Source organism: Piliocolobus tephrosceles, chromosome 19 (assembly GCF_002776525.5).
Source record: "Piliocolobus tephrosceles isolate RC106 chromosome 19, ASM277652v3, whole genome shotgun sequence".
Lineage (NCBI taxonomy): Eukaryota > Metazoa > Chordata > Mammalia > Primates > Cercopithecidae > Piliocolobus > Piliocolobus tephrosceles.
The window spans coordinates 63,274,342-63,294,983 of record NC_045452.1 but is presented as its reverse complement, the minus strand read 5'-3'; the positions used below and the strand labels follow the sequence as shown (position 1 = coordinate 63,294,983).

The following is a 20,642-nucleotide window of genomic DNA, read 5'->3' as shown; positions in this document are numbered from 1 at the left end:
CTTCCTTCCTTCCTTCCTTCCTTCCTTCCTTCCTTCCTTCCTTCCTTTCTTTCTTTCTTTCTTTCTTTCTTTCTTTCTTTCTTTCGATTCATGCTGATTTTGGGGTATCTTTTCACTTTTAAAGATGAGGCAGCATAGACTTCATTTGGAGCCATATATGTACATAGGTGGGCTTCTCAGTTTTGAGTTGAAATGGATACAACTGGCTGTTAAGGCCACAATATAAATGCTTTTGCTTCAGACTAGCAGTGTCGACTAACTTTTGAAATTAGTGATTCTTTTTCTTTAGAGGACTTTTAAGGTGGATGTATATCAATTAAGGTTGATAAGTTTGATTCTCTTCTGTTCCCTAACCACTTGAATTTGAAGTCCTAAGTAGCTGAGACCACAGGCACATGCCACCGTGCCTGGCAAATAATTTTATTTTATTTTTATAGAGACAGGATCTCCCTATGTTGCCAGGCCTGGTCTTGAACTCCTGGGTTCAAGCTGTCCTCCCTCTTTGGCCTCCCAAAGTGGTAGGATTATAGATATGAGCCATCACACCTGGCCCCAATTGATACTGTCAGTTTTAATCATACCTTTAATTGTTTCAGCTTAAAACTAAAAGCAGTGAAGACCTCATTTTTTTTTTTTCTCTTGATGGATGCAGGTAGAATTTTTATTTTATAATTGTCAATTTTAGATTGATTTCTAAGGAAGATAGGGATTAACTTCTGAAAAATATTGTGATAGCTGGGAAACCTTCTTATTTTTTGTTAGATACAACCTTTAAGTGAATTAAAGTTATACAAAAGTATGAAAAGTTGTTTTAAGATGTTACAGTAGTTCCTGAGGACAGTTGTAACAAATTGCAACAGACGGAGTGGTTAAAAACTAAAGATTATTCTCCAACAGTTCTAGAGGGCAGAGGTCTAGAACAAAGGTGTTGGCAGGGCCCCACTTCCTCCAGTGGCTCTAGGGGAGAATCCTTCTTTGCTTCCATCATATTCTGGTGGCTGTTGGTGTTCCTTGGCTTGAGGCAGCATAGCTCCAATCCCTGTCTCTTTCTTCATATGGCTTTCCCTCATGTGTCTGTCTGTCTTCTGGTTTTCTGTTTCTTGTAAGAACACTCACCGTTGGATTTAGCCCCAGCCCTAATCCAGGCTGATCTCATCTCAAGATCCTTACCTTAATTATAGTGACAAAGATCATTATTCCAAATAGTGTCACATTTTGAGGGTCTAGGTGGACATACATCTTTGTGGGCTACTATTCAACCCACCATAGGTATTATGAATGTTTACAGCTAGATTTTTGTGTTGCGTTTAGTCCTGTTTAACTCTACAGCTTTGGAGCAATTTACTTAAGCTTCTCAGACTTTAGTTTCAACATTTTTTTAAGGTTAATAAGTTGGCCTACATGCTCTTTAAGAAACTTCTGGCTGAAAAAATGTGTGATAGTAAGTTTGTTTTATATTTGGGCTATTTTGATAAGGGCAAATTGCGTACTACTGATTCATCTGTCTTTAAGCAGCCTTAGTAGAGTTGATTTATTGCTTTTTCCCTTATGTTCTATTTATTATTTTCTATGTTCCAACTCACGTTACTGAAAGAATTATGGTAGTTGATAACACAACAGCTACAACCTATTCCTGTTTTTCTATGTTGGAAGAGCAAAGATCAAAGGAATGGTGAAAGGTGATAAATGAGCTGGTTCTGAATGATAGTAAAGGTAGATGTGGCTTGAAAAGTTGTGTGTGTAAGTTGAATTAAGAAAATGAATTGTGGAAAGAGACTAGTCTTCCTTGTAAGAGAGAAGCCAGTAATAATTCTTTATAAAATAAAGAACTGTTTGATAAGATATTTCTTCATTTTATAAAGATTCATTACAGAGCTCTTCGAGTGGTGAGTAATGATTATTTTTAAAAAATCTCATTTGTAAGTTTGGTTTTTGACGTGTGTGTGTGTGTGTGTAAAAGTGAACCCAATCATTGATTATCAGTATAATGCTTGGTTTTTCAAATATATCCTGGTTAAATGATAAAAGTTTCTTGCATTTTGTGTGAAACATTTCACTTGTTATCTTTGTAAGAAGTTAGTGATTGTATATTTCAGTAACTGGCTCTAGGTTTGATGTTATAACATCTAGTATTTTTTTTTTAGTAGGCTCAAATATCAACAGGCTTTTTTCTTTTCACAGCAAGATGTGAGTGAGTTTACACACAAATTGTTAGATTGGTTAGAAGATGCCTTCCAAATGAAAGCTGAAGAGGAGACGTAAGTTACCATGAAGTTTAGCGGTGGGGTTTTAGGAATTCATTAGATAGCATGTATTTAGTGTCAGTGGAGAAATAAGAAATCAAGACAGACTTATGGGAATCCCAATATTTTCTGTATTATTGACAAGCTGTTTGGAATTTGCAGGCACAAATAATGATCTAACCAAAAAAATCTAAAAAGTGGTCCCTGAAAGAACTAGTCTTACATGCCCAGTTCCTTTTCTTAGATTCAATAATCACTTTTCATGAGGAGGAATGAATTTGCAGTGGAGAAAGATGTCAGGAATGTGAATTGTGACAAAATCCTTTTATGTAGAAGCATGAAGACAGGGATATGAAGTAGTAGTGCATGTGAACAAGTGGCTCTGTTCATCTGTTCACTCAGGGCCCCAAGGTCACCTAGGTGTCTGGGATCTTGCTGGCAGTGAAAATTATACTGTGTCTTTAAGTTTCTGCCCAGAATTGACACACATCACTTCTGCTCACATTTTGTTGGACAGAGCTATGTGGCCTAACTTCAAAATGAGTAGGAATTTCTCACACAAATGAGGATGGTGGCTATGAAAAAAACAACCCCCCAACCCCCACTGCCCCAAGCACATAACAAGGGTTGGCAAGGATGTGGAGAAACTGAAACCCTTGTGCCGTGTTGATGAGGATATAAAATGGTATAGCCGCTGTGGAAAACAGTGTGGGGGTTTCTTAAAAGATTAAAAATATAATCACCATATGATCCAGCAATTCTACTTCTTGGTGTCTATCCAAAAGAATTGAAAGCAGGGTTTCAAAGAGATATTTGTACACCTGTGTTCATAGCAACATTATTCACAATAGCCAAAAGATGGAAGTATACCAAATGTCCATTGATAGGTGAATGGATAAACAAAATGTTCTATATATATGTACAGTGGAATATTGTTCATCCTGAAAAGCACAGAAGTTCTGACACATGCTGTAACATGACCCCTTGAAGATACTATGCCCAGTGAAATAAGCCAGTCACAAAAGGACAAATACTATAAATCACTTATGTGAGATATCGAGAGTTATCAAACACGTAACAACAGAAAGTAGAATGGTGGTTGCCAGAGGCTTGGGGGAGGGGGAGATGGGGAGTTGTTTAATGCATATAGAGTTTCAGTTTTGCAAGAGGAAAAGAATTCTGAGATTGGTTGCACAACAGTGTGAATCTACTTAACACTACCAAACTGTGCAGTTAAAGGGTTATGTACATTTTATCACGGTTTTAAGGAGTGAGTAGGACAGTGTATCTTACCGTGTACCTGAACGTGAAGGACCAGAATTTTTTTTCAGTAGCACTAAAGACTACTACACTACCTACTGGGGTTCTTGTAAGAATTAAGAGAAGTACTTATCAACATTATTCTAAGGATTAAATGATGACCTATTTATCAAGAGAGATGGTATCCCCTCCCTTTTTAAACAATACTTAACAAATCAATTAATATAAACACAAATTAATACAGAAAAATCTGTATACAACTGTGGATACAACGCGTTTCTATATAGTAAGGCCAAGATGAACTTTGTCTTTTTAGGTCACACAAACCATAAAAAGTTTAAAATTATCAATTTGTTTGCTTCAAACAGAAAAGAAAAAAATGAATTTTTATATTGAATAACTTTGAAAATATGTAAATGACTAATTCTACCAGCAGTGTGAAACTTCACAAAAGGATGGAGTAGCTCTTTAGCTACTCTGGGTCAAAAACTGGTACCTTGTTCCCTCCCTGGTGAGGTTGTTGTTTTTGGATTATTTGGACTCTTCCGTGTAAATAGAGGAAATAACTTAGCAAAATTTTGTAGAAATCTATTCTGATTAAAAGTGGCTTTTCTTCCTTCCCATGTCCAAATAAACATGCACTACTCAGAGTATGAGATTGAAATGTATAATGATGATAGAAAGAGCAGGCACTTTGTGCACAGACCGTGTCAATTTCTCTTCCAAGTTCATACATGTGGTGCTCATTTTAACTCTTAACGAGAATCCTGTGAGTGCAGCTATCATCATTATCCTCAGTTGACAGGTGAAGAAACGGGAGAATAAATTTAAGTACCTTGCACAAGGTGACACTATAAATAACAGAGCTCCGTGCAAGTGCATGATAGCCACAGATGTGTTTTTGTCTTGTCATATGCTGTAGTTCTTTTAATATTTTCTCTATAGGTCCAAAAATTGTAATCACATTTCTATTTTTTAACACTCTTTAGGGATGAAGAGAAGCCAAAGAACCCCATGGTAGAGTTGTTCTATGGAAGATTCCTAGCTGTGGGAGTACTTGAAGGTATAGTTACACATTTAGTTTTTATTACAAGTGAAGAGAGATTATTATTCATTCGTTCATTTGTTTTGATAGTTACTATTATTTGAGTGGACTTTGATATATTCTGTCTAGTAATTTTTGTTGGGTTGCTACTGTTATTCGCATATGGCACAGAGTTGAATGAATGAAAAGGAATGTGTAGAGTGCATTATCACATACTAATTGATACTTTATTTTATCCTCATATTTTTTCCAGTGAGAGGGCTTCTGTGATACTGTTACGTTGGAATCAGGAATTAATGGGACAGTTGGGAGATCCTTTGAAGATAATATTGGAGTTAAATACTGGGCTTGCTATGATGCTCACTTTCTTTTTCATGTTGAAAGCTGAATTTAGCAACTTAGCGTAGTCAGGGTGGTATAGAGTTCTCACTTTTTGAGTGATTTTAAATGTAGATATTAATTTTCAGGAAAAGATTATACTCTATCTTTTGAAAAATCAGTTAAGAGTGATACTACTCCATTTAAGCTAATTACCTGTTTCTTAAAATGTGGCCTAACTAGTTTCTGTTTGGTTTTCCTAACAAGGGAGGAGACTCTCTTTAAATGTAACTTCATGTAATAATATTAGTCCCAAATCATAAACTTGAAACACTGTTTTTCTCAAATCACCCAATGCATCAACTTTTGAAAGTTACCTTTTTCCAGATCAGCTAAAGTGTAAAATTTGAAAAAATGTTTTTTCTTCACGACCTTAAGTAGTGGATTCCCTGAAATTTTGTTTGAACATAGGTGGGTTGGGATTCAGAAAAAGGCAGATACAAACTCAGATGTTGACCCTTTAAAAAGTCTTAGTGAAGTGTTCATACATTTCTGTTTGTTTCAAATGGTAACAGCTTATATATAAGTTGTTATATGTATACACATATATATGAGTTAATACATATGTTTATATATAGAAGTAGAATATTTTACATAGTACATTTACGTTGAGTCATTCATCTTAATCATTCTGATTTGATTTGAAGTAGAACACTGTATCTGATACAGCGAGTAGGTCTGATCAGGTCGTGACTAGGGACTGTTTATAATACCCTGCAGGAGCATTTCTACCTGTATTATATTGATTCCTAAAATTGATTGTTATTAAAATACTTAATTTGTCGGCTGGGCGTGGTGGCTCACGCGTGTAATCCCAGCACTTTGGGAGGCCGAGGCGGGCTGATCACAAGGTCAGCAGAGCGAGACCATCTTGGCTAACACGGTGAAACCCCATCTCTACTAAAAATACAATTTCCTGCCTCTGTGAGTACTTCTAAGAAAAGTTGTATTCATAGTCTCTTTTTGCATATAAAGGTAGCAGAACCTTAGGACTTTATTTAGGCCCATTTCTTCTTCCTGTCTCATCCCCTGGGCATCTCATTCACTGCCTTAATTTCCTGCTGTCAGTAAGCCAGCAATCCTATCTTTATTCCAGAATATTAATCTTAGTTATAGACTCATATTCAACTCTCTTCTCAAATTGAAATCTCATGGGTCATAATGAACCAATGATTTCCACTGCTACCTCAAAACTAAAGAAAAAAAAATCCTCGGCTGGGCGCAGTGGCTCAAGCCTGTAATCCCAGCACTTTGGGAGGCCGAGACGGGTGGATAATGAGGTCAGGAGATCGAGACCATCCTGGCTAACACTGTGAAACCCCGTCTCTACTAAAAAATACAAAAAAAACTAGCCGGGCGAGGTGGCGGGCGCCTGTAGTCCCAGCTACTCGGGAGGCTGAGGCAGGAGAATGGCGTGAACCTGGGAGGCGGAGCTTGCAGTGAGCTGAGATCCGGTCACTGCACTGCAGCCCGGGCCTCACAGTGAGACTCTGTCTCAAAAAAAAAGAAAAAAAAATCCTCTGTTCTTACTTAAGTGGTGCCATTTTCAGTCCATAATCTGCCAGGCATGGCAGATTACAGGCATGGTTCATGCCTGTAATCCCAGCACTTTGGGAGGCTGAGGCAGATGGATCACTTGAGGTCAGGAGTTCGAGACCAGCCTGGCCAACATGGTGAAATCCGTCTCTACTGAAAATGCAAAAATTAGTCGGGTGTGGTGGTGGGCACCTGTAATCCCAGCTACTAGAGACGCTGAGGCAGGAGAATTGCTGGAACTCAGGAGGCAGAGTTTGCAATGAGCAGGGATCATACCACTGAGCTCCAGACTGGGCGACAGAGTGAGGCTCTGTCTCAAAAAATAAAATAAATAAATAGTCATCATCATCATCATCATCATCATCATCATCATCTAGTTGTTCAAAAAATAAAATAAATAGTAATCATCATCATCATCTAGTTGTTCATGCCAGAATTCTGTCATTCTTGATATTTTCCTTCTTATCTGTCTCTTATCCTTCTTACAAACCCCTCAGTCATATCCTGTTGGTGCTCCTCCTTGTATATATGTATAAATGTATATATTATCTCTTGTGTATTTTTACTTTTAACAATCTTAATCCATGCTACCTTTATTTCTGGATGGATTCTGCAATAGTCTTTTAACAGATGACCACCTAATTCACACAGGGACTTTAAAGGTGTTTCAGTTTTCGTGCTGCTGATAAAGACATACCTGAGACCAGGCAATTTACCAAAGAAAGAGGTTTAATGGACTCACAGTTTCATATGGCTGGGGAGGCCTAACAATCATGGCAGAAGGTGAAGGTGCATGTCTCACTTGGTGGCAGACAAGAGAAGAGAACAAGAGCCGAGTCAAAGGGGAAAACCCTTATAAAACCATCAGATCTCATGAGGTTTACTCGCTACCACGAGAACTGTATGGAGGAAACTGCCCCCATGATTCAGTTATCTCCTGCTGAATCCCTCCCACAATACGGGAGAATTATGGGAGCTACAGTTTAAGATGAGATTTGAGTGGGGACACAGCCAAACCATATCAGTGACTGCATTATATGCAGAATGTGGTGTGGAAAAAAAATTCTTAATAGGAGCACAAGACCTTGTAGATTATAACTCCCTGCCCGACTTTTCATTGTGATCTCTCCCTTGATTCCCCAAGCTACACTAATCTTCTGTTAGTTCCTAAACATATCAGCTTCCTTACTGCCTTAAAGTCTTCATCATGCTGTTCCATGGCCAAGAATACGCTATAATCCCCCAGTACTCTGGCATGGCTAACTCCCACTCATTATTCAAGTCTGAGCTTAAATGTCCTTTGCCATGAAAGTCTTCCCTACTCTCCCCACCACCCCCAAGACTAAGCTCCCATTTTTATACCTCTCACAGCACTGTGTCTCATCACAACTTTCTTTTTATAACAGTTGTAATAATAATTATTTGTTTACTTGAAGTTAATGAGTATAATGTTTTTCAAATAAGGCTGAGAATTTTCTCAGCTCAGGGACCATATCTCTCTTGTTCACTGCTGTATATATTCCCAGTGTTCAGTATGATATCTTGCCCTTAGAAAATGCTTCTTGTGAGAAAAAATATACATACATATGTGTGTATTTAATTAAATATATATGGATGTGTAATATCTATGGCTGGGTATAAATGTACATTTGCACATGTGTATAAACCAACAGGAAAATTACACTAACACTTCTCAGGAATGAAATCAGTCAGTGTTACAATTTTCAGGTTCAGCTGAGAATCCTTATGCACTCTTAATTTTAGTAGCCAGAAGGCCATATTGAGGATTATTAATTTTCTCCCTTCTTATAGGTAAAAAATTTGAAAACACTGAAATGTTTGGTCAGTACCCACTTCAGGTCAATGGGTTCAAAGATCTGCATGAGTGCCTAGAAGCTGCGATGATTGAAGGAGAAATTGAGTCTTTACATTCAGAGAATTCAGGAAAATCAGGCCAAGAGGTGAGTTTAACGTTTTCATTGTCTACTTTCTTCCCTAGGTCTTTCTTACAATGCCATAAAGCACAATATAAGGTTCTAATTATAGAGCTACCTAATAATTGAGAGAGAATACTCAGAGAGTATATTTGGATTTAATTGGTAATTTAGACATTCAGGAAACCTGCCCAGGCAATATAGCCTATAATCTATGTTAAATTCTCACTTAAATAATTTATCTCAGAATTTTCAGTTAGAGTCTTTCTAGGACATTTTTCAGTCTTTTTAGACCTTTCAATCAAGGTACCAGCCATTAGCAGCATGCTAGTTCTTGGATATATTTAAAGAAGAAAAATCCTGATATTACAGTGGATTTTAAAACAGATATATGCTGCTTATATCAACTGTTACTGGAATTTGTCTACGACGCCCAGATTCCTTTTCTTATAAAATTGCTATGTGATTGCATAAGGTCAGATGGAAGAACTTCCCTTCTCAAGAAAGAAATAATTTTTATAAAATATTGTTAACTTATATGTCTACCTCAACTAGTTTCTTTCTCCACCCATCTCTGTTTCTTTATCCATCCCCGTAGCTGCATCTGTGTAGCCATTCATCCGTGCATTCATCTGTCAGGGAGTTTTGGCACTGTAATAGTAAGCAAAGGACATATCATGTGCTTCTCCAATCAGTCATTGTTAAGCAATTGCTGATAGTTGTCTACCTGTTAAGCTCCATGAATGTGGGTAGGGGCTTTATCTGTGTCATTCATTACTATATCCCTAGTGGTAGTATGGTGGCTGCATACATAATATTTATTGAATGAATGAATGAAATGTTTTGGTACTTACCAAACAAGTTTCTGAGGTCTTTATACTGAATAGGTGCTTAATAAATATTAAGTGATACGATGTCTCTGTGTTTAGCTAAAAGGAGACTTTGTTCTTGTGTTTTTGAGAATAAATTGCTTTTATCTAAATTTTAATTTTTTTTTCTTAAAGATGCAGTTAACCCTTTCCTGTTTCAGATGCATACTCATTTTTTCCTCTTCCCCGCACATACATAAACAAACAAAAATATGCTTTTCCTGTTAAGAGGAAGAGACGTATTTGAAATAGCCTTCCTCTCTACATCATAGATAATCTATTTCAGTGATTCTCAGTAGAGAATAGCCAGACTTCAAAGTTATCAAAGCAGAGTGTAGCATAGGGATGTGGTATCTGGGCACAAGAGCTGCACAACTAATTCTCATATAAACCTCTAAATAAGAATGTTTAAATTCAGCTTATTTTATTGATTGGGAAACAGATCTCTAAAGACTGGGACTTTAGCAATATCCCACAGTGGAATAAGAAAGCAAACTCTTAAAATCCAGTCTATTTGCTGTTAAATAAAAGGATGACTGGAGTAGTGGGGCAGGGATGGTACTTTTTTTATATTGTCAGAGTAGCTGAAATACACTATGGTTTATTGGTAATCTTTCTCACATATTCCCAGCCTTTAAAAATTTTATTCTACACATAATCAAAATTTTATGGTTTATTTAAAGTATCTTATATTTGTCCTCCATCTTTTTATATTAGTTTCATACTCTGAATGCCCCTATGTTGCAATGTAAATGTTCTGCCTAGGTTTTTTCTTCTAGCCTAGGCAGTATAATGATTTGTGATGTTCTGTGTATTTAGCAGTTTCTAATCTCCACTACTGTGGCAAATTTGATTGCCCGTGATTCCTGTTACCATTTTTCTAGATTTGCTGGAGACTATAGTTTCAATAATAATTCAGCTTGGTTTAAGAGACTATCACTGACTAAAGTATAGTATCAAATTATACGTTTTTAAAAAATAACATTTAAATTATAGTCTTATTATATCCTTTAGAAAAACTATTCTTGAATCTCTAAAAGCCAGTAAGCAATATTATAGGCTATTTCTAAATTGGCATAATCCCTGATAACAAAAGCTTTTTCCTCAATCTATTATTTACTAAAAATTGTCAATTTTATTTTGACCCAGAAAACATCTCATTTGCTGAAATAGCTGTGGCCAGCTAATATAGGAAGACCTCCAGTCTTCCCAGTTAAGACATCTAGTTGGCTATAACAGTTTAAATTTTGGGGGAATGATATACTAAGAGACAACTGAGTAAGTTAAACATGATTATATCCAAAATAACTACTGAAATATTTTTTTAAATGATACATTTTAACATTTAAATGGTATGCAATTTGTAGATGAGTCAGACTCTCCAGGAAACATGGAGATATTTTTTGATTGCCTATTGGAGGAAAAAAATTTCAGATAGTAAATACTTCACTTGTAGTATGAGTATTCGCTACTACCAGTGTGTGTTGCATGTTCTTTTAGACTGTTGCTATGCACATATAAGTATTTGCATTTGTCCATACTGCCCCGAGAGTTGCGTTTTTCAATCAGCAGTGTATCATGAGCATGCTTCTAAGTTAGTGTACAGCTTTACGTCAGTGTTTTTAAAATCTGCATAGTGTTACATAGTCTGTATTTATAAAATTAAATTGATTTAATTATCTTGTAAGGCAGTAACTAAGAAAAAGAATTATTTTGAAGAATGTCTTTCTATAAATACCCTTGAGCACTTAGGAATGAAGTATAGTTAGAAGTGGGATCTTTGGGGCACAGGGCATACTCATTTAAATGTGTTGGTACTGCCAAATTTCCCTTCACAAAGTTGTACCAAGTTATAATAAAGTGCTAGAAGGAGCTTTTACAGAGCTTTAAAAACAAAATTAGTGAAACAGTCAATCGACATGTACCATATTAGACATCTGTAGAGGTTATGTATATTTAAAACTTATCTTTTAAAAGGGCAAATGAGTGAAGGCAATTAAATGACTGGAGCTAATTTTTTAACTGGAATAAAAAGTTTTTGCTTCTTGTGCACAGTTTACATCCTGGCTTGGTTTGGTCTTCCGTAGGGAATTTGAAATGATAGGTGTGTTTCTTCTGTTTTTTTTTTTTTTTTTTTTTTTTTTCCCTCCACATTTGTGTAATCCTCTCATAAAAGCAAGGTATCTTATACACTTTAATGGAAAAAACAGGTATTTAAACTCATAAAAATGGCATACTCTTTAGGAACTATTTTTGTTAACGGTGAGATTTCTAGAATTGTGATGAATTTAGAAGCACTTGTGCTGACAATACTGATTAAGTAAGTTCTTTATTCACTAACTGCAGAAATCTGTTCCTCCTGTAGTTTATCTAGTAAAATAATATGTTTAGAGATATGGAGAATGACCTCTGTCTCACAAGCATGGCATGCTAGTTAGGTTATAGAGAAGTAGATATAGTTTTTTGTTGAATGGAAATAGTATTTTTTTAAAAGAAAAATTTCTCATGTTTTGTATTATTTAAAATTCAAATTATGTACTGCTATACTACAATCCAAATATTGCAGAGCTAGACATACCATTAATATTTTAAAACATGAATTTACAGAATGTCTGGTTATCTCATCTTGTCCCCATCAGCTTTAGAATGAGAAAGTGAAATCCTTCCACTCTTGTAGTAGGAAAAACCTGCCATCGCTGATAGAGGAAAATGCATTCATAACAGAGACATATTACATAACATTTTTGAACATCCTTTTGTAAGGTATGGAAGCTATTTATATTTCCTGGACTTTTCATGGTCTACAGAAAAGTATACCCCAATTTGGGTCATTTCATTTCTTGTGGCCATTGTAGATTTCCATGAATTAAAATATGTAACTAATTTTAATGGTGACATTTAAATATTTAAAGTATTGAAATAAAATATGAAAGTGATAGTTCTTGAAATCTACTTTCTTGTTTGAGTATCATAAAATGGAACAGAGAATATTATCCTAAAGAATCAAAAGTGTTCTTTGTGATATGTCTGGGGTAATGTTTTAATTCTTAATAATAATTTTATATGTGGATTAGAACTAACTCAAAAATTCTTGGCAGTTCCATGTGAGATCAAAATGAGTAAGCAAACTTTGCTCATCAAATTTTAAAACTTGAGATGATTCTGATATTTTTCATAACTTTATTTAATCCATTTCAGGTATTATCTATATAAAACAAATTCCTTAAACCTTAGCTTTCAGTGAAAGATAACCATCCAGCTCAGGAAATCTCAATTCAAGTAATTATTATCATTTTGAAAGAGAAATAGTATTGAATACCATTTGCTTTTATTTGCTTTAGAGAAAAGTAGCAACTTTCCAGATTCTTGTCAAATTCAGCTTGCCAGGTGTGTGCCAATCATGCTTTTTTTGGATGTTCAAATTTATATTTAGTATATTCTTAACTTATTGACAGATGTGTGGTGGCATTTTGTGACACTTGAAATTATCACAATAGAGTATGCAGCAGTTTTGCATATTGCACAGTTTATAATAAGCACTTCAGAAATATTTATTTTATACTTCTGTTATTTGTTGATTTACCAGTTTGTTACCTTTTCTTTCTCTTTAAATACATATACTTATATATAACTTAAGGTTGTATATGAAAACAATTTTCTTTTAAAAATGTTGAATTTCATGCTTAATTGAACAGTTACTAACGCATGTATGGGGATTAGGGGCTGGGGTTAGGGGAAGGAAATTATAGCTATACTCACATAATTTGGCTCATAGCAATGCGACATTCAGTTGGATTTTCAATAAATTACTCTTTAAGTACTAACTTTTTGTTAGTGATATGTCTTTTTCATAATTTAGTATAAAATTCAGCAGAGGAGCTAAAGTTAAAACAGGAAAACACCATTTTTTCATTTTTAGTATCAGAATTGTGATGATTTATGATATAAATTTTTTTTTGAGTACTCCTTCTTACAAGTTACTTTGTCACAGGATTTTGATGCTGTGGTTAAGTATAAATACCATTCAACAACATATTGAAGAAGACAGAATACTTGAGCTACTAAGTCATGGTTTTAACCAGTGTCTTTTTCTTTGAGCTAGAAATTCTAATGTAAAGAATTATTTTCGAAGGATAGTTGTGAGATTTCTTCTTTTCCTCATCATGTATTATATCCACTCTTGGAATTTTCAAGAGGTGTGGAAAACTTTTAGAAAGAGGTTGAGTTTTAATTAAATTGTGTACCTAGTTACTTGTCAGGTCAGCATTGTGGTGATACATATAAAAATGTCAGTGCCCACATCCTATGCCTCAGATTGCAATGAAGAAAACAAAGGTGGTATTAAAGTTTTTGTTATTGTTTTATTTCCTTTCAGCATTGGTTTACTGAATTACCACCTGTGTTAACATTTGAATTGTCAAGATTTGAATTTAATCAGGCATTGGGAAGACCAGAAAAAATTCACAACAAATTAGAATTTCCCCAAGTTTTATATTTGGACAGGTATGGTTTGATATACTGCATGACTTAGTTTGAAACAGTTTAGTAAGTGAGAAAATGTTGTATAGAGGAAAATTCTAATTTTCTTAGAATTAATTTTTACTTTTGGATAATATACCTGATACCATTTATCAAGGTAAATGTCACTTTGTATTAGAAAAGTATAGTTGTTGGGAATAATGTTATAAGGAAATGTAAAGATGATTAATTTTGTAGTCTTAAAATTCAGAATTGAAAAAAATACCATTTTGTATTATCTACATTATATCTTATACAATTTTGAATTAATTGATGCTTCGTGGTGATGTCTGTACTTAATATTTTATCTATCTATCTTCCTGTCTTTCTTTCTTTTGTTTTTTTCTGTTTGTCTGTTTGTCTTTCTTTCTGTTTGTCTGTCTTTCTGTCTTTCCTTGTTTTTTTTTTTTTCCTTTTTTTTTTGAGATGGAGTCTTGCTCTGTCACCCAGGCTGGAGTGCAGTGATGCGATCTGGGCTCACTGCAACCATCATCTCCTGGGTTCAAGTGATTCTCCTGTCTCAGCCTCCCGAGTAGCTGGGATTACAGTCACCTGCCATCATGCCTAGCTAATTTTTGTATTTTAGTAGAGACGAGGTTTCACCATGTTGGCCAGGCTGGTGTTGAACTCCTGACCTCGGGTAATCCTCCTGCGTTGGCCTCCCAAAGTGCTAGGCCGGGCATACTGGCATCTGGCCATATTGCATCTACTTTCATGATATTCAGAAATGCTAATGATTGCCTTTTTCTGATAGATACATGCACAGAAACAGAGAAATAACGAGAATTAAGAGGGAAGAGATCAAGAGACTGAAAGATTACCTCACAGTATTACAACAAAGGCTTGAAAGGTATTTTAACTTTTATGAAATTAGGAGATAATTATCAGAAACCATGTATTTGGTGACTAGATGATTCATATCAAATTTGCTTTGAATGATTTATAATTTTAGGAGTAGTTAATATTGTGTGAATAGTTTTGAGTTTTGCTTGAAACTAAAAATCTGTAGTTGACTTTAATTATTCTAGTGTTTAAAATTAAATAGCTCATTGTCACCGGTAAGGTTCCTACTGCTGAAAATCGATAAAAAGTTAAATGAATATAGTTTTGACCTTTCTTTTTGCATGAAACTAAAGATTACTCTGGAGATTTTCATTAAAATGAATGGTACCTGAGTTTTTCTCCTTAAAACAGGATACAAACTCAGCTGCCTACCAGGTCTTCTCAGCAGCTTCATAAAGAAGGAAATTGTGTCAGGTATAAAATGGTTATGTGCCGAAAGTCTAGAGAGCAATCTGTGTGTACAGGGAATGAATGCCATTCCAATACCAATGAATGGTGCCATGTATGAGTATGGCCTCATTGTTGCGTATTGATTTGGATCATTTCTAAAAGAAGTCAGAATCTAGACTGAGAAATGTTCTACAGGCAAGACAGAAATCTAAAGTCTGAAATGTCACTTAAGTCATTTCAGTTTGCAAACCCCAATCTACTCTGTATTCCCGTATTTTAGGAATTTTCAAATTAGTAGTCTAAAACTTCTTATATCAATAATATATCGTATTTTAGTGATTTTTATTCTTAAAATGTGTGAATAATCATATTGAAAAATGATTAGTGGTAAAAGATAGGAGGATAGTACTTGTCACTGTCTTGATCATGAGACCAGATGCCAGATCTAAAACTAAAAACAATCATGAGACCAGATGCCAGATCTAAAACTAAAAACAATCTCAGGAGATGTCAGTTTTCATCTTCCAATTGAGTTACAATTTAGAACAGCATTTACAAATTATAACAGTATATGCTCACATTCAGTCCCAATCAGCCTTGGTTTCCTGTCTTTGGAGAACATTTAATATGTTTTTCTTAAATGTATATTCAGTTTTACCATCTTCATTTTAAAGCTAATGAATGTTATTGCTGAGGAAATTTTATTGAAGTATCGTACCATGTTTTATAATAATAGTAAAAACCCAGATATGCTGCATATAGAAATAAAAACATTGTACATTTTATGATTAACAGATACTTAAGCTATGGTTCGGGTCCCAAACGATTCCCCTTGGTAGATGTTCTTCAGTATGCATTGGAATTTGCCTCAAGTAAACCTGTTTGCACTTCTCCTGTTGATGATATTGATGCTAGTTCCCCACCTAGTGGTTCCATACCATCACAGACATTACCAAGGTAAAAAGTAATCTCCATGCAAGAGACAATTGTTACCTTTATTACATAATAATGTAACTGCTACCTCTAAAGATGGTTTTTATGAAATGTATGCTTTGATTTACTTTAATGAACTCTTAAGAGTAGATTCACTTAGAAGATTGTATGTCCTCTGGGAGTTTTTTTTGTTAGTGGATTTTATGGTTATGGATTAAAATTTTAATCACATTTTTTTCAGTTCAGAATTATACCTTAGCATATTTTGGTATGTACATATATAAGATTCAGCATGTTATGATCCATAAAAATAGCACTGTCAAATTAGAATTTGTTTCTGTAATGTAAGCTGATAAGCCAGGGAAAATAATATCATCATGCATAAGATTTTGTTGTTTTTTAAAAATAAATATGATTAAGCCATTTTTACTCTAAAGCTGCAACTTCATCTAATAATAATTTACTTCTTATGTATTAAAAATCTCATTTGGATATTAGATCAATCCACAGATTTCTTTGTTAAGATTTTTTCTTTTAGTTTATAAGCCAATTTAATACTGTGGGTTTGGCACTATCTTTGTTGAGAGCTTCAGCTTGAAAGGTTATTAACAAATACTGTATGCTTTAATACAGCACAACAGAACAACAGGGAGCCCCATCTTCAGAACTGCCAAGCACGTCACCTTCATCAGTTGCTGCCGTTTCATCGAGATCAGTGATACACAAACCATTTACTCAGTCCCGGATACCTCCAGATTTGCCCATGCATCCAGCACCAAGGCACATAACGGAGGAAGAACTTTCTGTGCTGGAAAGTTGTTTACATCGCTGGAGGACAGAAATAGAAAATGACACCAGAGGTAAGAAGTGTCTCATAGCATGGTTACTGTCACCTCAGATGGATATGTATAATGTTAATATTGAGAAGGGAAATCACATCTGGGTTTTATATTTAAAGATTTTAGTCATTTTTCTTTTCCAGAAAGGGTTTTATGTAAGATAAACTGGTCTGGCTCCCCATTTTTATAATCTCAGTATCAGGTTCACAAGGACCAAAAGATTTTCCCTGGATTGCTTAGCTGATTAATGACACAGCAGATGGCCTGATTTTCTAGTTTACCGCTCTAAATTTATATCAAACTGGTATTCACAGTTACTCCATTGGAGAAATGTCATACAACATCAACGTTTGTGCATATCAATTGGGTACTAAATCTAAGTTTGCACAGGGAGTTCCAGTGATAAAAAAAATTTTCTTTAGGCTTAACAATTAGAAATGTGAATTTTAATTTTTAGTAGCTCTAACAGATTTCTAAATATCTATGATCCCATTATAGTCTGTAACAGAGCAGCAAAATAAGAAAAATAAGGACAGTGCTCTGTGTGGGGTATGTGCGCTTGTGTGCCTGTGTGTGTGTGTGTGTGTGTGTGTCAAGTTGCCATCTGTCCTTTCTTGGAAGGAACTCTCTTTTATTCTTTTGTATTCTGTTTTTTCTTTTTTTAAGAATAAGTTATTCTGAACTTTTCTCTTTCCTGCTTTGCTGTTGTTAAAGTGTACTTTAAAAAAATGGATTATGGTAGATATTATTACACTTTTTTCTTTAAATGTGAAAATATAATTCCCTGTTATTCCCCAATTTTATGCTAATTTATTGGTTTATGAAAAAAATGAACTATTTATTGGACATGGTTGGAATTATATTGAACAATATTGATTGTTGGATATTATATGACCATCTTAACTCTTTATAGACAATATTTGAAAAAGAACGGCCCTAATTTAGTAAGAAATACGTAAGGTATGATGGTGACTAATAGCATTAGTAGCTGTCAAGATTTTCCTTAGTATTTTTCAAATAAGGGAATTTTTGAAGATATTTGAACGTATTAACAAACATGTTGATTAAGCACTGTATTAGGTGTTGGGTAATTTTCTACTCCTCGTGGCAGATTGTTTCTAAAAGATTACATTCAGAGGCGTGGAAGCTAGGAAGCTTTTGACACCTAGGTCATGTCATTGAGGGAGGGAAGAAGTGAATGTACTTAAAATACTCTTTGGAGACAACTGACAGATGTGGGTCATTGGCTAGAGGTGAGAGAGGGAGGAATCAAATGATTCTCTTAGTTCATATTGGTATGAATAACCAAATAGAATGTATTTTGGAAAAAAGGTAAACCAGTGGGCAAAGAGGTTCCCCACTCAGGGGAGGAAAGAGAAATATGATGAGTTCTCTTTTGTCTGTTTTAAGTTTGAAGAGATTTTTTGAGACGCAGTCTCCCTCTGTCACGAGGCTGGAGTGCAGTGGCACGAACTTGGCTCACTGCAGCCTCTGCCTCCTAGGTTCAAGCGATTCTCCTGCCTCAGCCTCCCGAGTAGCTAGGACTACAGTCATGTGCCACCCACCCAACTGATTTTTGTATTTTTAGTAGAGATAGGGTTTTACTGTGTTGGCCAGGGTGGTCTTGATCTCTTGACCTTGTGATTCTCCCACCTCAGCCTCCCAGAGTGCTGGGATTACAGGCGTGAGCCACCATGCCCAGCTGATAAAGTTTTTATATGTAATACTATGGATCAGGAAAGAAGGTTTTCCTCAGGATATTTTTTTTCTTTTTCATCCCTATTGATGTTAGCAGTTAGCAATATTTTATAAACTATTATGTAATATTCCAAGACACAGGTATGATATAATTAATTTAATTCCCATATTGATATTCACTAAATAGTACTGGTCTTCGATATACATATTTATACACTTATGTAAGTAGGATATATTCTTTTTTAAAAACTTTTATTTTATGTTCAGGGGTACATGTGCAGGTTTGTTATAAAGGTAAATTACACATCTTGGAGGTTTGGTGTAAGAGTATTTCATCACACAGATAATAAGCATAGTACCTAACAGGTAGTTTTCCATCTTCACTCTCCTCCCACCTTCCACCCTAATGTAAGCCCCAAGGCCTATTGTTTCCTTATGTCCACCGTTTCTGGTTCAGAGTGTGTATGTTTTCAATTTCGTCAATCGTTTTAAAATTGTCCCTCCAAAACATTAAACCAGTTTGCCTTCCCACTGTGTGAGAGAGCCTGTCTCCCAGTATCCTCCCTAGCCCTGGACACTTTTTAGTAGTTTTTTATAGTTGAGAAAATGGTATTTTAGTGTTTTGATTTGCATTCCCTTAACTTTGAGTGAAGTTGGACATCTATATTTTTCTGTAAATTTTTTTTTTTTTTTTTTTGAGACGGAGTCTTGCTCTGTCGCTGGGGCTGTAGTGCAGTGGCCGGATCTCAGCTCACTGCAAGCTCCGCCTCCCAGGTTCACACCATTCCCCTGCCTCAGCCTCCCGAGTAGCTGGGACTACAGGCGCCCACTACCTCGCCCGGCTAGTTTTTTGTATTTTAGTAGAGACGGGGTTTCACCGTGTTAGCTAGGATGGTCTCGATCTCCTGTCCTCGTGATCCGCCCGTCTCGGCCTCCCAAAGTGCTGGGATTACAGGCTTGAGCCACCGCGCCCGGCCTTTTCTGTAAATTTCTCGTTTGTGACATTTGCCCATTTTAAAAATATTGAGCCGTTTGTCTTTTTCTTATTGCTTAATAGAAAGTTTAATGTATTGTGGATATTAACCCTTTGCCTATAATATCATATCTGCTGCAGATATTATTTTCCCAATTTTTCATTTGATTTTCTTTATGTTGGTTTTGTTTTGTTTTTATAATGTAGAATTTTTAGGCAGGAAGGATCTTACCTTTTCCTATGAGGTTACTGGTTTTCTGACAGACTTAGGTCTTTCCCCACTCTAAAGCTAGCTTTTTTTTTAATAGTTTTTCAAGGTTTCTTCCTGATTGGTTCAACAGCTTCACAATATGATATGGTTTCAATGTAACCATTTCCTTATTGACAGATACTTAGTTTATTTCGTTTTTAAAAATTATTGTGGACAATATGACTGTGAACATCCCTATCTGAACAATTTTGTAGGATTATTTTCTACTAGAAGTAGCAATAATTGTCGTGGGAGTGCCATAATTTTATTTTCACTGGGATTATAGTCGATTTTTATTCAGTTATGTGTGTGTACAAGATATGTGGTGAACATCTTTTACTTTGTTCTTAAGTTTACCTGTGTTGTAGCAATATGTAAGGAAGCTTAGCTTTCATTTTCATTGAAACTCTCCTTTATGGAGTTGAACAAAATTCACTTTTATTGGCTCTCCACATTTTCTGGATAAATCATATTTGTGTTGTTTTTTAACTGTGCATTTTTACTGTGTCTTTTATTAAGAATAACTGTAATTTGGCCGGGTGCAGTGTCTCACGCCTGTAATCCCAGGACTTTGGGAGGCTGAGGCGGGTGGATCACAAGGTCAGGAGATTGAGACCATCCTGGCGAACACGGAGAAACCCCGTCTCTACTAAAAATACAAAAAATGAGCCGGGTGTGGTGGCGGGTGCGTGTAGTCCCAGCTACTCGGGAGGCTGAGGCAAGAGAATGGCGGGAACCCGGGAGTTGGAGCTTGCAGATAGCCGAGATCGAGTCACTGCATTCCAGCCTGTGTGACAGAGCAAGACTCTGTCTCAAAAAAAAAAAAAAAAAAAGAATAATTATCATTCATTTTCTACAGATTTCAAATAGTAATGTTTTTTAAGAAAAGTTTTAGGAAATTGTTCCTATTTCTCTAATGTGTTTGTTAGAAAG

At 35.4% G+C, this 20,642-nt stretch overlaps 1 protein-coding gene across 5 annotated transcripts in view; it reads left to right on the top strand.

The window, feature by feature from the left end:
* Positions 1 to 20,642, top strand: part of USP25 (ubiquitin specific peptidase 25) — a 146,474-nt gene that overhangs the window by 79,326 nt on the left and 46,506 nt on the right. For all 5 annotated transcript variants that reach the window (XM_023227483.3, XM_023227481.3, XM_023227482.3 and 2 more), the window contains 7 exons: positions 2,182 to 2,258; positions 4,493 to 4,566; positions 8,275 to 8,423; positions 13,641 to 13,768; positions 14,538 to 14,633; positions 15,812 to 15,973; positions 16,583 to 16,809. In XM_023227483.3, the coding sequence (XP_023083251.1) occupies positions 2,182 to 2,258; positions 4,493 to 4,566; positions 8,275 to 8,423; positions 13,641 to 13,768; positions 14,538 to 14,633; positions 15,812 to 15,973; positions 16,583 to 16,809 (913 nt within the window). The remainder of the gene's footprint in view (positions 1 to 2,181; positions 2,259 to 4,492; positions 4,567 to 8,274; positions 8,424 to 13,640; positions 13,769 to 14,537; positions 14,634 to 15,811; positions 15,974 to 16,582; positions 16,810 to 20,642) is intronic.